Here is a 14,484-nt window from a genome sequence, read left to right as displayed (position 1 = left end):
AATTAATCTGACACCTGAGATTATCTTACACTTTGGAACGTGCCGCAAATATACTATATATTAAATTAATCTGACACCTGAGATTATCTTACACTTTGGAACGTGCCGCAAATATACTATATATTAAACTAATCTGACACCTGAGATTATATTACACTTTGGAACGTGCCGCAAATATACTATATATTAAATTAATCTGACACCTGAGATTATATATTAAATTAATCAAATAAAATTTAATTGCGCACGCCAGGATTTGAACCAGTTTCTTAGTCGAGAGCCTTACCCCTCGACCACGCAGCTGGTTAGTTATGTACAGAGGATAAACGAAGTAAGAAGTGTGGGGAGAATATAATATATGACGCGAGTGTAATCCATCTACGTATTATGTACATTACTTATTAGAATATAATTGTAAAGCTGCTCGTCTCGACACAGAAATTTTCTAGTGAGATGAGCAGCAGAGGAAAAAAATATTAAAAATTTTAAAAAATAAAATTAAAAAGTGTCAATGGTAAAAGCAGTCTGGGACACAAAAGGAATACATGGCAGGATCTTGTAAACCTAATATTAAATACGCTACAAGCCAAAAATGTGTAAATTCTTGGTATGCCTTATATTGTATAGGCATTAAAATCGCTTGACAAACGGACTCTAGAAACATTCGATTCAAGCACAAAACTGGTTTTTATTTATTTTGTAAATAATTTTATACGAAAGTAAAAAAGTTAATCAAGTGAAACTGTCACAAATAATCTTAGCTGTAATACTGTATTTTTTAAAGTTGTTTCCTTTACTCGTTCATACATTTCTATTGAAAAAAAATATTTTTTAGTAGTTTACATTTAAATTTTTTATTGAGTAATTTATTTTTTTATTTGTATTCTGCTCAAGTGAAACTATAGGAAAACCTTCAATTTATCTAAAGTTATTTTTTGGTATTCATAATGTACACCAATTTGTTATAAAGATTAATCGAAATAGTGATTTAGCATTAAGCTTCGCTTTAACAGTCAGAATAACAGAAATATATGAGAGGATGTATAAATGTAAATGAAGCAAGGTACCGAGTTGTTTGGCGATCAATCCCCTCTGCCTACCCTTGCGGGGAAACGGTATGATGGTTAGTTAGTTAGATAATGTTGTTAAAAAATTTTCAACCATTTTAAAATTATTTTTATAGTTCTGATCATCACAATAAAAATGTTAATTTTTAAAATTTCAGTTATAACTTGGTATTGATTTTGAAAACAATCTAAAATCTCAAATTCCTAAACAGTTCGAGTTTGCATATGACGTAGGTAACGCTGTTGGTTACTACAGAGCTGTCGCCTGATCCCAAGACTACTCCTACAAACGTTTGTCGGTGTGACGTCACAAACGCCCTTCGCACGAACATATCGTTTTGGCAGCAACAAGCAACTCAAAGTTGGATAGAGGAAGAACGTGTGGAACAGGATTGGAGAAGGACGATAAGGACTGAGGACTACCAGGAGGCGAATGGTAAATACATTGACAGATGAACACAAATAAATGAAATTACCTTGCGAGTCGGCAGCAGACACGTACACCACGATCTTCTTTATCTTCGGCTGAGGTTTGGCCTGACCAGCCCTACCCAGCATCAGCAACAGAACTGCATCTGGTAGAGCCTGCAATATCCACATTATTAGCTGTTGTACTTGCATCGAGTTATTATTATGCTACGTATACATCCGCGAGCCGAACTGCCGAACTGAACCTCAACTTACAAAAGAAACGAAGCAACCGCAAATGGTGCGAAACGCCGCTTGCAGTTGATTCGTTCCTTTCCCGTAATTCGCGGTACGGTTCGCGTTTCGTTTCGAAAATGTATACGTACCCAAACACACCTAACAAATAATCACAAGAAGATTTTTAGAATTCTCGAGAAAAGATTTATAAACACAAGAATTCCCGAGATAAGATTTATAAACACAGGATTTCTCGAGAAAAGATTTATAAACACAAGATTTCTCGAGAAAAGTTTTATGAGCACAAGAATTCTCTTGTAGGAACTGCTCTGGCGTATTTAAATTTCAGTTACTGGCAAGATGGTAGACCTTAAAAGAGTTTAGATGAAAAGGACTCTTGCTTGATCATTGTCACTGCGGGTAGTGAGATTATTATTGACTGGTGATCTGTTGAAGGAACAAGTCGAATGTCGTCCTTGTCAATAAAATCATTTATAACAGTCAAAAGGGTTTTCCATAATTATCCTTAAAATAGCAAACAAAACAATCATTACAATAATTCTCGAATCAAGCCGGCTTACACTCTGAACGTGTGCTCTGTTTAAGAGGAAGCTACAAGCCAATTGTGTATATTCTTGGTATACCTTGTATTGTAGGTAATAGGCATTAAAATCGCTTGACAAACGGAGTCGAGAAACGTTCGATTTCATACACAAAACTGTTTTGTTTCTTATTTTGTAAATAATTTTATAAGAAAGGAAAAAAGTTAATCAAGTGAAACTGTCAAAGATAATCTTAGCTATAATACTGAATTTTTTTTAAGTTGTTTCCTTTACGCGTTCATACATTTCTCTTGAAAAAGTATTTTTTTTAGTAGTTTATATTTATATTTTTTATTGAGTAATTTATTATTTTATTTGTATTCTACTCAAGCGAAACGATAGAAAAACCTTCAATGTATCTAAAGCATATTTTTGATATTCATAATGTACACCAATTCGTTACAAAGATTAAGCAAAATATTTAGCACTAAGCTTCGCCTTAACAGGAAGTTCAATAAAATTATCACGCATTTATTCCCTTAAATTGGAACACCAATTTACATAGCTATGTATCTAAGAGGCTATCAACTATCTGCCTACAACCTTTCAAACAAAACATTTGTATTTGGGAGGCAGGTAAGGGTACCGTTCGTTGAATAAACACCACCTCTAAGTGTCAAGCTTCGTTGTGTTGTACTGACAGTACGTTGGTGACTTGGCTGGGGTGCTCGGGTTTATAGGTCGAGGTTTGTCCAGGTTGTGTGGGGGATGCGTCAGCCCACGGGCCAGATTAGAGAGACTCTACACCCTTTCCTTCCCAGAACTTCCTCTACTCTCTCAAAAAAGACCTCGCACCTGGAGAAACTCGTGTTCACTGACAAAGTCGAAGGAACAAAGGACGTGTTGTACTGATCAAGTATCACAGGCACCCGTAACGTCGTTGTCCATGGCCCTCAATGCAACGCTGGTCCGCGATCCTGGTTCATTGAGGTCAAGACCCTCAGCAATGAGATAAAGCGAGTGTTTTGATTTACCTGCGTGGCTGCTGGCAGACCTAGGGCCCCCAACCTATCCAAGTCCGTGACGGGGCCGGGCGCTCCGATGGGTGAGTTCAGAGACATGGAATCTGGGGACAAACAAACACCAAACATGAAATTAGAATATTTATTGAATTGCTATTTCATGAACAACGAACCAACCACAGGGTAAAGAACCAACTGCCAAACTTTTGTTACCTGAATCATATTTAAAAAAATACCCTTATCCGGTCTTCTAACGTTATTGTCTCAACCTAACACTCTAAAGCAGAGGTTCCCAAACTTTTTTGCCCCGTAGACCACTAACCAAAAAAAAAATTTTCCGTAGACCCCCTGCTTGACGAATATTGAATTTTCCTAAAACTATTAACGTCCCATGTGATAATCATTTATTTTTTTAGTAAAAAGATTTCCTTCCCTTTCCTGTCCTACAACCGGGTGGCGGTATAGTTCCTCTGTCTTTACACTGTGCAGACAGGGGCGCCCTTGTGAGGTATTACACTAAATGAAAATGGAGCAGGATAAACAACGGGAATTTCTTTCTGTAGCTGGCCCTACAGACATGCCCCTTCAGTTCTTTGACAGTGCTTATTCCAGTCAGTTCTTCTTGTCACATGATTCTTCAACGTTCCATTTCCATAGTCAAAATGTCCTCAAACTTAGTTTTGAAGTCTGTGTGAAGTGCATTTAAATGTTGAACGTCATTATTACCCTGGACGTTTTTCAAAAACAAGTTGGGGAACTAGACAAATTTGCGGCGTCCAATGTGCAATGTGCTGGAATAATTAATTCTGACGAGAAAAAGGAACATAGATTCTATTTGTATACCTCAATTAACAACTTTAGGAAATATAAAAATACCAATATCAAATAAGTAATTTCTCAGTCTATTATATTTGTGTTAATTCTATTCTGTCATTTACGGAACTCCTAAGGCTGGCCGCATACATACGTTTTCCGTATTCGATTTCCGAATTCGTTTTCCGTATTCGGAATTCCGTGAGACTAGCGCAAACGTTCGTTTTTCTTCATTCGGAATGTATAAACGTCAGTACCAGTGTTGCCAACAAGGGCGATATATCGCCATTTAGGCTACTCAGAGCGTGAATCGGCGCCGAAAAAATCTAAAAGGCGACTGGTCGCCAATTAAGCTACTTCAAAAACATCAATTTTAAACATGTCCCGAAATTCTCTAGCCACACCCCCATGATTTTTTTTATTTTCTGGGGACAAATTAGACAAAATAGCCACTCCCCCCCCCCCCACGAAATTTTTATTTTCACGTAAAAACATCAATTTTAAACATGTCCCACCTAACAGCAAATTCGGCTACTTTACGCTACCTTATGTATGAGAAACGGCGATATTAGGTCAAGATCCGTTGGCAACACTGAATTACTGAACGGAAATTTCCGAACGTTTGCGTCGGCACAAACAAATTGTATGCAAGAGCTGCGTTCCACATGACGTCATTAGGTTTTTTCCTCTTCGGTTTGCATTCGGAACGTGCGTAAGGAATTTGTTCCGTTCGGAACTAAAACGAACGTGTGCGGCAGTTAATGTATTTTCTACTGATTCCGTGCATTCCGATGTCCGAATACGGAAAACGAATTCGGAAATCGAATACGGAAAACGTAGGTATGCGGCCAGCCTTAGGCTGAATGTTGACTTCAGGTAAATGGAGGTCCGCTCGTGTGTACCCCCAAATTTTTTTATCGCTGACATAGACCCCCAGCATGCCGATATCGACCCCTGGGGGTCTATATAGACCACTTTGGGAACCTCTGCTCTGAAGGATATTAAACCCAGTTTCATAGGAAGATGGTTGTGCCACCCTTGGGGTGTAACCACTGAAGGGGGTGAAAAAATGACAAATATTTGTGTTATAAAACAAAAAAATTGGCTAACCACACTTTTTTGAAAAAATTATAATATTTAATGCGTGTAACTTAGTCATAAAAAAAATCGCCTGGGGCGCTTTATGCTGGCAGCAATGGTTGATCTGCTTAAGAGATTTCCATTTTAGAAAAGAAAAGATTTCGAGGCTAAAAAATACTGTTTGAAAATTGACTGTCCTCGTGACAAAAATAAACAGGATTTTTTTGCTTTGATGTTGGATCCAGCAATATGTTCAACAAGTTCATTAATATTGCAGGATGATTGAAATTAGTATTTGTGCTTTTACTTGAAATGTTGATTTTTTTAGCCTTGCGGCGTTTATCTTTGGGACTATTTTTGAAAGGTATATTTAGGTGTCCGTTTAAAAAATACTAACAGATTTGGTGACATAATATTTTGCAAAAACTGACCTTGTTTGACCAGGAAACGCAGAAATGCAAAATTTTCTCCTGCGGCGCATTTTTCAGTGTTTTTGTAAAATATCAGAAATAGGTGTTTACTATTTCAGGATGATAAAATCGAAAGCATGGCCTCAGTTTGATCTCAATGTGAAAAAAATGCTTATAAGGTTAACAGAGTTCCAGAGAGATAAAGAATTTAATAAACAAAGAACTCACCGGATAGGCTGGAGCAAGCCACCCCCTTGAGCACCTTGGAGAGCTGCGGCTTCTTCTGCGCCCCCGCAGCCCCTCCGGAGGTCTCTGTCCCCCCAGGGCCGGTCCCCCCCGGGCCCCCCTGGGTCCCCCCAGTACCCCCGGCGGGCGCGTTCCACGCCGAGGCCTCGATGGACGACTTCTTGCATGTCAGCTGGTATGAGGGGGATCTGGAAACAAACAGTAAGGTTAGAATATGTGCCTGCACAAAGTGGTGTGCACAGAGCAGGGTAGGCACTGTAGGCAGTGGGAAAACAGCAAAAAAACTTTACATAAACGTTTTCGCTAAGAATGGCTACTGCTTTTAGCCGAAGTTTGTCAGGGATTACTAAGGAATTAGGATATATTGTGAGGCTGAAGGGAGAAGAGATGAGTCGTTCATGAAGGAGTCGCCCAGTTTTACTAGCTTTTTTTAAATGAACCGTATTCGTCCGACTCCCGGTAAACCGTGCCACGGCTCAATTGAACGGTAACCGTCTTTTTCACGAGGTATTTTAGAAAAATAGCGCTATTTAAATTATCACTCAGAGACGTGAACAGCGTCTGACAATTTGACATCTAGACTTGGTCAAATGTACCTACACCTACTAACTACCTATCATCTTATTTTTCTCGTGGTACGAAGCAACGTACCGGTACCATGAGTTGTGCGATCTACACTCGACAAGCGTATAAAATGAAAAACCGACATATGTTTATTTCACCATCTCTTTACAACATTTCATATTCATCGTGCTGTCTCCCTCACGGCCATGATTTAAGTGTCCCAAAGCTTTCTTCGGTACCTAATTTTTACTTAGACGAAAGACATAGTGCCATCTCGTTTATTCTATGGCGCGCATGGGGACAGAAGTTGGCAAAGCCGGGGACATTCTTTAAATTGACCCTGCGAATATGTGGACTTGTGAATGAAAGCTTCTATTAGAGACAATAGATGTCACTGCTCACCACCAGTGTTGCCAAGTTAGCATATTATATGCTAAATTTGGCATAATTACTCCACGTTTAGCATAACTATTATGCTTTTAGCATATAGCATATTTATTTGGCTTATTTTTACAGAAACCTGAAAATAATAAAAACCAAATTTTTAACTAACAAAAATGATATCGATTGAAAAACTGGTGTCTCAATGGAGAAACATAAGTCACATTAAATGGGAATCCTTGACTTCCACTGTAGAGTTTTGGAATGAAGTCATGCAATATAAAGATGCAGCTAATAATAACGCCTTAGGTGATTTATGTCAGTTTGCAATGTCTATTTTAACATTGCCGCATTCAAATGCGGACATTGAAGTGTATTTAGCCAAATGAGTCTGGTCAAAACAAAACTCCGAAATCGTTTGGCGGTGAGAACCCTGAATGCCATTTTGTACGTGAGATTTGGCCTAAAGAGAGCAGGAAAATGCTGTTATTCTTACACTGTTCCTGACGAAGTACCTACTACGTTGCATTGGGACTAAAGAAAGTTACGACTCCGTCTCTCAGCCTTCCACATCAGCTGCTGTTAATGAAGAAGAAGAAGATGAAGATGAAGATATTGATATTTTATTTCACTGATTTTATTTCTAAGTTAAATTTATGTTGGCTTTTTTGGTATTTTTCAAAGTAATTTAGCATTTTTCTGGCATATTTTTCCCATCACTCTATTTCTCAATAAATACTATGTTAAATTTATGTTGGCTTTTGTTGGCATTTTTTAAAGGAATTTAGCATATTTTTGGCATATTTTTCCCATCACTCAAGCATATTTTGAAGTAGTTGAGTTGGCAACACTGCTCACCACTCGCCGCCGCAGCTCGCGGCCCTGCTATTTCGCGGTACATTTCAAATAAATTAAGAATAAGACCAGTTGTTTTGATGCACGTAATTTATTATTACTGTTGTCTTAAAATTTTGAGGAGTCAAACAACAATTGACCTGAGGGAAGAACCGCCCCTGGTTGAACCACCTATCGCTAGAAGGGAGTAGAGAGGGGAAGAAAATGAAACGATGTTTTATTGTACATGATTAAATAAAATTAGTGACGTTACAATTGCTCCATTTAGTCTAGAGATAATAATGAAGTATTATTAAATACGTTAAGGGATTAAATTAGGAAATGGGAAAAAAAACACAACATATCAATTGAAGCGTCACAGAAACGAATTAAAAACAGCATGGTTTATTTTATAAGACCAATCAAACACAATTAATATTGTGTACAAGGGGTCGGCTATTTTTTATATGAAAACAATGGAAAGTTCCAGGTACGGTAACTCTGGCGGAGTTAAAATGTACTATTCAACATGGCTGTCATCTTCACGGGAAAACATGGGCGCGACCTTGCATGACAGGTTTTAATTAGATTTAAAATATCTTTTAAAATATAACCCCAGGAGATCCAATTTAACGATAAAAACACACACTAACAAATGAATCACTTCATTAAAATAACAATAACCAGAAACTAGGACGAGTTGTTTCCGAGAATTTGAACAATTCATCAAATTTCAACGTTCATTTTCGGGCTCTGTGATAAGTTCTATTCAAGTTTTGTTCATTATATCGTTATATGCCAGTTGCTTGACAGAACTGAAATAGTAACAGAACTTAAAAAATCTTTCACAGAAGTAGAAAATTAACTTTTAAATTTGAAAAATTGTTAAAATTCTCCGAAACAACCCGTCCTAAATATTCCTAAAAACAATTTGCTAAATTAAAATACATAATTATCACACTATAGAAAAACCCCCAACACGGAGAAAAATTATTATAAGATAATTTATTTCGTCATGGTAAATATATCACATACCTATAACAAAACGAATATATGACGAACATATGACGTTGAAAATGTCGATGGTCAATGCAGAATCGTTAAGGCGAAGCTTAATGCTAAATCACTATTTTGATTAATCTTTATAACGAATTGATGTACATTATGAATACCAAAAAATATGCTTGAGATAAATTGAAGGTTTTACTATCGTTTCGCTTGAGTAGAATACAAATAAAAAAATAAATAACTCAATAAAAATATAAATGTAAACTGCTAAAAAAAACATTTTTTCAATGTATATAATGTATGAACGCACAAAGGAAACAAATTTTAAAAAATACAGTATTATAGCTAAGATTATCTGTGACAGTTTCACTTGATTAACTTTTTTGCTTTCTTATAAAATTATTTACAAAATAAATAAAATCCAGTTTTGTGCTTGAAATCGAACGTTTCTAAACTCCGTTTTTCAAGCGATTTTAATGCCTATTACCTACGATATAAGGTATACCAAGAATATACACATTTTTGGCTTGTAGCTTCCTCCTAAGCAGTCGCTCTGTTGATTGGCGCGTTCTGATTTCGCATTCGCTTTTCGGAGTATAAGTGCAAGGGATCTCCCACGAGTATACTAGTTATGTACATATAAGTTAACCTCTTTAAATATAAGTGGATTAATTTTAGTTCTAGAGTTTAGTTTAAAAAAAATGTTTGCATAAAAATATTTTTCTGCATGCTTCTAAGGTGTTGAAATCGAGCATTACTATATATGTAACACTTCATTACAATTTTAATTTAACAATGATTGAGATTTGCGACCCCTATACAGGGTGTATCGGCACTAACCCGACAAACTTTAACCAGCTATTCCTTAGCAAATTTGGAGTAAAAAATGTTATGGGCACTTTGCTGTCCGGTAGAATTTTTTTTTTATTAAAAACAAAAAAATTAAAAATTTCCACACTCCATCACTTTCATTGGCATTGCTTTTCGTGTTCAACAGCTGTTATAAGCAAGGATGTCGAAAAGCATCTTCGCTCTTACGCACACACTAAATAATAATAGTTAAAAATGAGACGAATGGTGCCGTGCCATTTCGTTGTGATTGTAAAGGCGCGCCAATATAGGTACACACGTACATTATTCAACGGAACTCGGATAAAATATTGCCAGATGGGTTTTCAAACTTTGACAAAGGATAAAACAGTGGTGACATGTGGTGAAAATATGAATAGTAAATTTTTTATTAAAAAAAACGTTACCGGACAGCAAAGTGCACATAAGATTTTTTACTCCAAATATGCTAAGGAATAGCTGGTTAAAGTTTGTCGGGTACGTGCCGATACACCCTGTATACCTGATCGCCATCCCAAGGTTGAGAAACTATGATTTAGATAACGATTGTAAAACTCAATCTAAAAGTCGGTCGTAAAATTTAAAGAAATGGTGTTACGCATATTGCTGACTCACAGGCGCTCGGAGATTTTTAATATAACATAATATTCTTTGTTTTTATATACACGTTGGTCGAGCAGCCCCAAGCGCCGAGTACCCACACCGGCGTCACGCGCTTAATTTTCAGAAAGCTATGTCTCCTTATTTTATTACTAGCTGAGGCGTTGCTCGACTTTTCTCTACTTTCAATAAATATAATATTCATTTATTATATACATAAATCTTCAGGAAGAAATTCTCTAAGTTACAGTGAAAACCTTATCAAACTCTGTTGCATAGTTTAGAAGAACCAAGGGCAAAAACAGACAGACTTTGGTGTCTCTAAATACAGGGTTTTCCAATAAGAAGTGTTATTTTTATATTCAATCGTAATAGATCAGTGGTTTCGTTGCTTGTGTGGCACGTAGCGCCGTCTTGTTGAAATTAAACGTTGTCCAGATCAATACCATCCAATTTCGGCCATAAAAAATCATAAATCATCTCTCGATAGCGCAATCCATTCACCGTAACTGTTGCTCCAGCCTCATTTTCGAAAAAGTAAGGTCCTATGACTCCGTCGGACCATAAACCGCATCAAACAGTCACACGTTGAGAATAGAGAGGCTTTTTAACAATAACTCTTGGGTTTTCCGAGCCCCAGATGCGACAATTTTGCTTGTTGACGAAGCCACCGAGGTGGAAATGGGCCTCATCATTCAAGATGATTTGCATTTGATTCACTCAAGTGAGTTTTAATAATTTCAATGCGTTGTTGAAGCGTGTATCGTTCCATTTTTATTAATGGCGTAGTTTTTACTTGTGAAATGTTAAAAAATGACAGCTTCAAAAGTAACATTTACTGAAATAGCGGGCTATTCAAAATAACACCTCTTATTGGAAAACCCTGTACCAATGTACTGTCACGATTACGATTTTACTATAAGTTTATCAGGAAACAGCCTGTAATCCCGTTTTTAGTTAGTTATGATCTGGGATGTTCTGTGATGTTCCCGAACGTTCCACAACATTCCAGAATGTTCCAAGATGTTCTGGAATATTGTGGAATGCTCTCGAATACTCTAGAATGTTCTGTACTGTTCTAGAAATTTCTAGAGGGCGAAACTTCCAGACCTTCTATCTTCAACAGCACGCCCTTCAGGTAAAAACGGGAACCTTCTTCATGGATGGGGGATAGAGGGCTACTACACCACTTGATCGTACCGGGACTCGTTTCTCGTGTTAGCAGCACGCACATTGTACACTTATTTTTATAATATATATTTATTAAAGCAAAATTGTCGCTTTTACGATGGTAATAATATGACGAATTCAAATAATGCCCTGTTAATCGTAAATTACTAATGTGTTTTGTTTTTATTTCAAAATAAATATTTATATAAATCTTCTATAAAGAGCTTCCCGGTGTAGATTTGTTTTTTAAACAAAACCAGATAATGGGTTTATAAATACTTACGAAGAAATATATATCTACCCTATGTAGTTTCCACAGGAAAGCTATATAAATAAAGGGAAATGTTGTTTTACTCTCTAATGTTATATAAAAATATAATTTAATGAAGACGTGCGAAAATATTATTTAGTTTTATTGTATTTTCCCAGTAAATCAGCGTTATTTACAATAAAAAATAGTCACTAATAGTTTACTCTAAATTATATACAGTACTACAACTTTTGTAAATTGGAAATATGACATTTGATATATAATTTTGCAACGCGCTTTATCGCAGATAAAATATAAATATTTACAAGTGACCAAGCAAGAAGCTAAAATAATATTAAAACACTTTTATTCTTTGCCAGGCGAATAAAATATATTTAAGTATGTCAGTATTAACTTTTAGTATGCCAGGATTAAATTTTAGTATGCCAGGATTACCTTTTAGTATGCCAGGATTACCTTTTAGTATGCCAGGACTACCTTTTAGTATGCCAGGATTACCTTTTAGTATGCAAAGATTACCTTTTAGTATGTCAGGATTAACTTTTAGTAGCATTTGAATACTACTCCTTGATGACACTTTAAATAAAAAAAAATGCGAAAAAGGTTCATTTCTTAAGCAGGATAAAGGGAAAATTGAATTGAAAATTAAAACAAGGAAATTTGTCTACAATACCACTGTAGCATCCCATCTGAATTATTGCACAAGTGTAATCATTCTGAGTAACAAAACCCAAATGTTACCTTAGTGTTTATTATTTTAGTTAAAAAATAAAAATTTACCAAATTATATGTTAAAGAATGTTAGAATTAATAGTACAGTTATTTATATCCTACGAGAAACTGTTACGATTTTAGGCTTACTAAAACAAATTTATCGGGAACACAAAACAATACTTATTATATAGGTTTTAAAATGCTCAATGAACTCCCGGTAATTGTTAAGGAAGCTAAAAGTCTTGCAGTTTTTCGTGGATTATGCCTCAATGTTGTGAAGTCCAAATTTTTACTTTTGACGTTAAAAATATTAGAAAAAATGTTAAATAAAGGATTGATAACATGGTGTGTGGCTCCTTCTATTTGATTTATATTTATAGTTTCGGTCTGTGGCACCTCCAGTACTTATTTAATTGAAAATTATGTATGGCTATATTGCTGACACTCACAGACATAGGAATTAATCATATGTCTATGCTGACACTGGATTTTTATAACACTCCGTGGTTGCCAGACCTTCGAACTAGGACCAGAGCCTGGGAAGCCTAACAGCTTAATGGTAGGATTTTTTTTATATATTTCAATGTATATTTTTTAAATCATGGCATTATTTCTGTTTTTAAGAACCTCATACGTTTTCAGAGAACTAGTGAAGGTTTCTTCGTTTCATTATATTTTATTTGTTACCAAACTAATCCCGTGGTAACAAAATCACTGTTTAAATCTGATTTCGAAAAACTCTGTAAAGCCTGGCAACGCCGGGGACTTCAGCAAGTGTATTATATAAAATCTATAGTAATAATTGTCCTTTGCAATTGATGGGGACTAGTTATATATTTTTTTTTTTTTAATTTATTTATTTCATCAAAAAATTACAGAATATATATAATATATCATTAGTAAGTTGTATAATTATATGTCAGTTAGAAACAATGAAATTGTTGCAATAATAATGTTACAATAATACGGCAGTTTCTAATATAAGAAAAAATATTTATCAATGTAAGAGTGTTATATAGAAATGGCTTAATATACTATATTTTAGGTTGTGCATAACCTGCCTCACTAGGCGAACCTGTATTGAGGCAGAATTTTTAGTTAATTATTTCTCCATTTTGTCTATGGTTTGCTAATATGTAAATGTATGGGTTCCCATACAGCAATCCATTATTTTAGGTTACATTATTGTTTACATATTGAAGATACAGATAGAATAAGTTTAAACACAATACATACTATAATAACTCACTGTGACAAGGCATTTGGTTACTTTTCATTATTGTTTGCATTTACACAATACGTATATAGTAAGTTTTAGCACCGTACATACTGCAATAACTGTCAATGACAAGGCGTTTGGGTGAGGGCACCGGTGTAGGCTCGATCATTTGAATAAATCCAAATTTTAACATTTTTTTTAAACTCTTTCCGTGTTTGACTCTCTTTAATATTTTCCGGGAGCATGTTGAAGATCTTTGTGGCAAAGTAGCCAAAGCTACGTTGACCAAAGGTGGAAGAAAGTGCTGGAACTTGCAACATGTCTTTGTTCGAATTACGCGTAAATCTAAAGTTAGTTTTTTTTTCGTAAAGCACGTGTTTGTTTTTAAAGAGATGCATGAGGATAGTTTTTACATAGATCTGTCGAACATCAAATACTCTCATTATGTTAAAAATTAAGTTACTGTTTGCAGTTTGAGGAAGTTTGAGAATAATTTTCATAATTGTTTTCTGCGCCTTTTCAACAGGACCTAGAGCTGATGAAGTACCCCCTCCCCATGCAATGATACCATACTCAATGATAGATTGGGTTAATGCAAATTAAATCGTTTTTAGAATTTGTAAGTTAAGGAAGTTCCTTACGGATCTGAAGAAATGTATTGTTTTCCTAATTTTATTCGCAATGATCTGAGTATGTATATTCCATTTGAGGTATGGGTCAATGGTGAGGCCGAGGTACTTCATCTGTGGAGTTCGCTCTATACAGGGGCACTCATTGCATACATTGGAATTCGTACAGTTATGTATTTTTATGGAGTAATCATCATTAGGTTGGCCTGCAGTATTGATGCTTGAAGTGATATATTTTGTTTTTTTCGTGTTAAGGGTAAGCGTGTTTATATCTAACCATTTTTTAACTAAGTTAATATTTTTTTCAGCTTTTTTAAATACAGCTGACCAATTGTTGTCTTCAAACAGTAAGACAGTATCGTCGGCAAAGCTAACAATGCTTCCCTCAATTTCAAGGTTGCAAAAGTTGTTTATATACAG

The 14,484-nt window shown here is 35.6% G+C and overlaps 1 protein-coding gene across 1 annotated transcript in view; it reads right to left on the bottom strand.

The window, feature by feature from the left end:
• Nucleotides 1-14,484, bottom strand: part of LOC149410016 (NACHT domain- and WD repeat-containing protein 1) — a 113,668-nt gene that overhangs the window by 58,203 nt on the left and 40,981 nt on the right. The window contains exons 2-4 of the mRNA XM_089648695.1: nucleotides 5,808-6,013; nucleotides 3,289-3,380; nucleotides 1,544-1,652 (exon numbers count right to left, since the gene is read on the bottom strand). Coding sequence (XP_089504821.1) covers nucleotides 1,544-1,652; nucleotides 3,289-3,380; nucleotides 5,808-6,013 — 407 coding nt within the window. The remainder of the gene's footprint in view (nucleotides 1-1,543; nucleotides 1,653-3,288; nucleotides 3,381-5,807; nucleotides 6,014-14,484) is intronic.

This window comes from Hesperophylax consimilis, chromosome 28, assembly GCF_061612785.1.
Source record: "Hesperophylax consimilis isolate HC1 chromosome 28, BYU_Hcon_1.0, whole genome shotgun sequence".
NCBI classification, from domain to species: Eukaryota; Metazoa; Arthropoda; class Insecta; order Trichoptera; family Limnephilidae; genus Hesperophylax; species Hesperophylax consimilis.
This window is presented reverse-complemented; position numbering and strand designations above follow the sequence as displayed.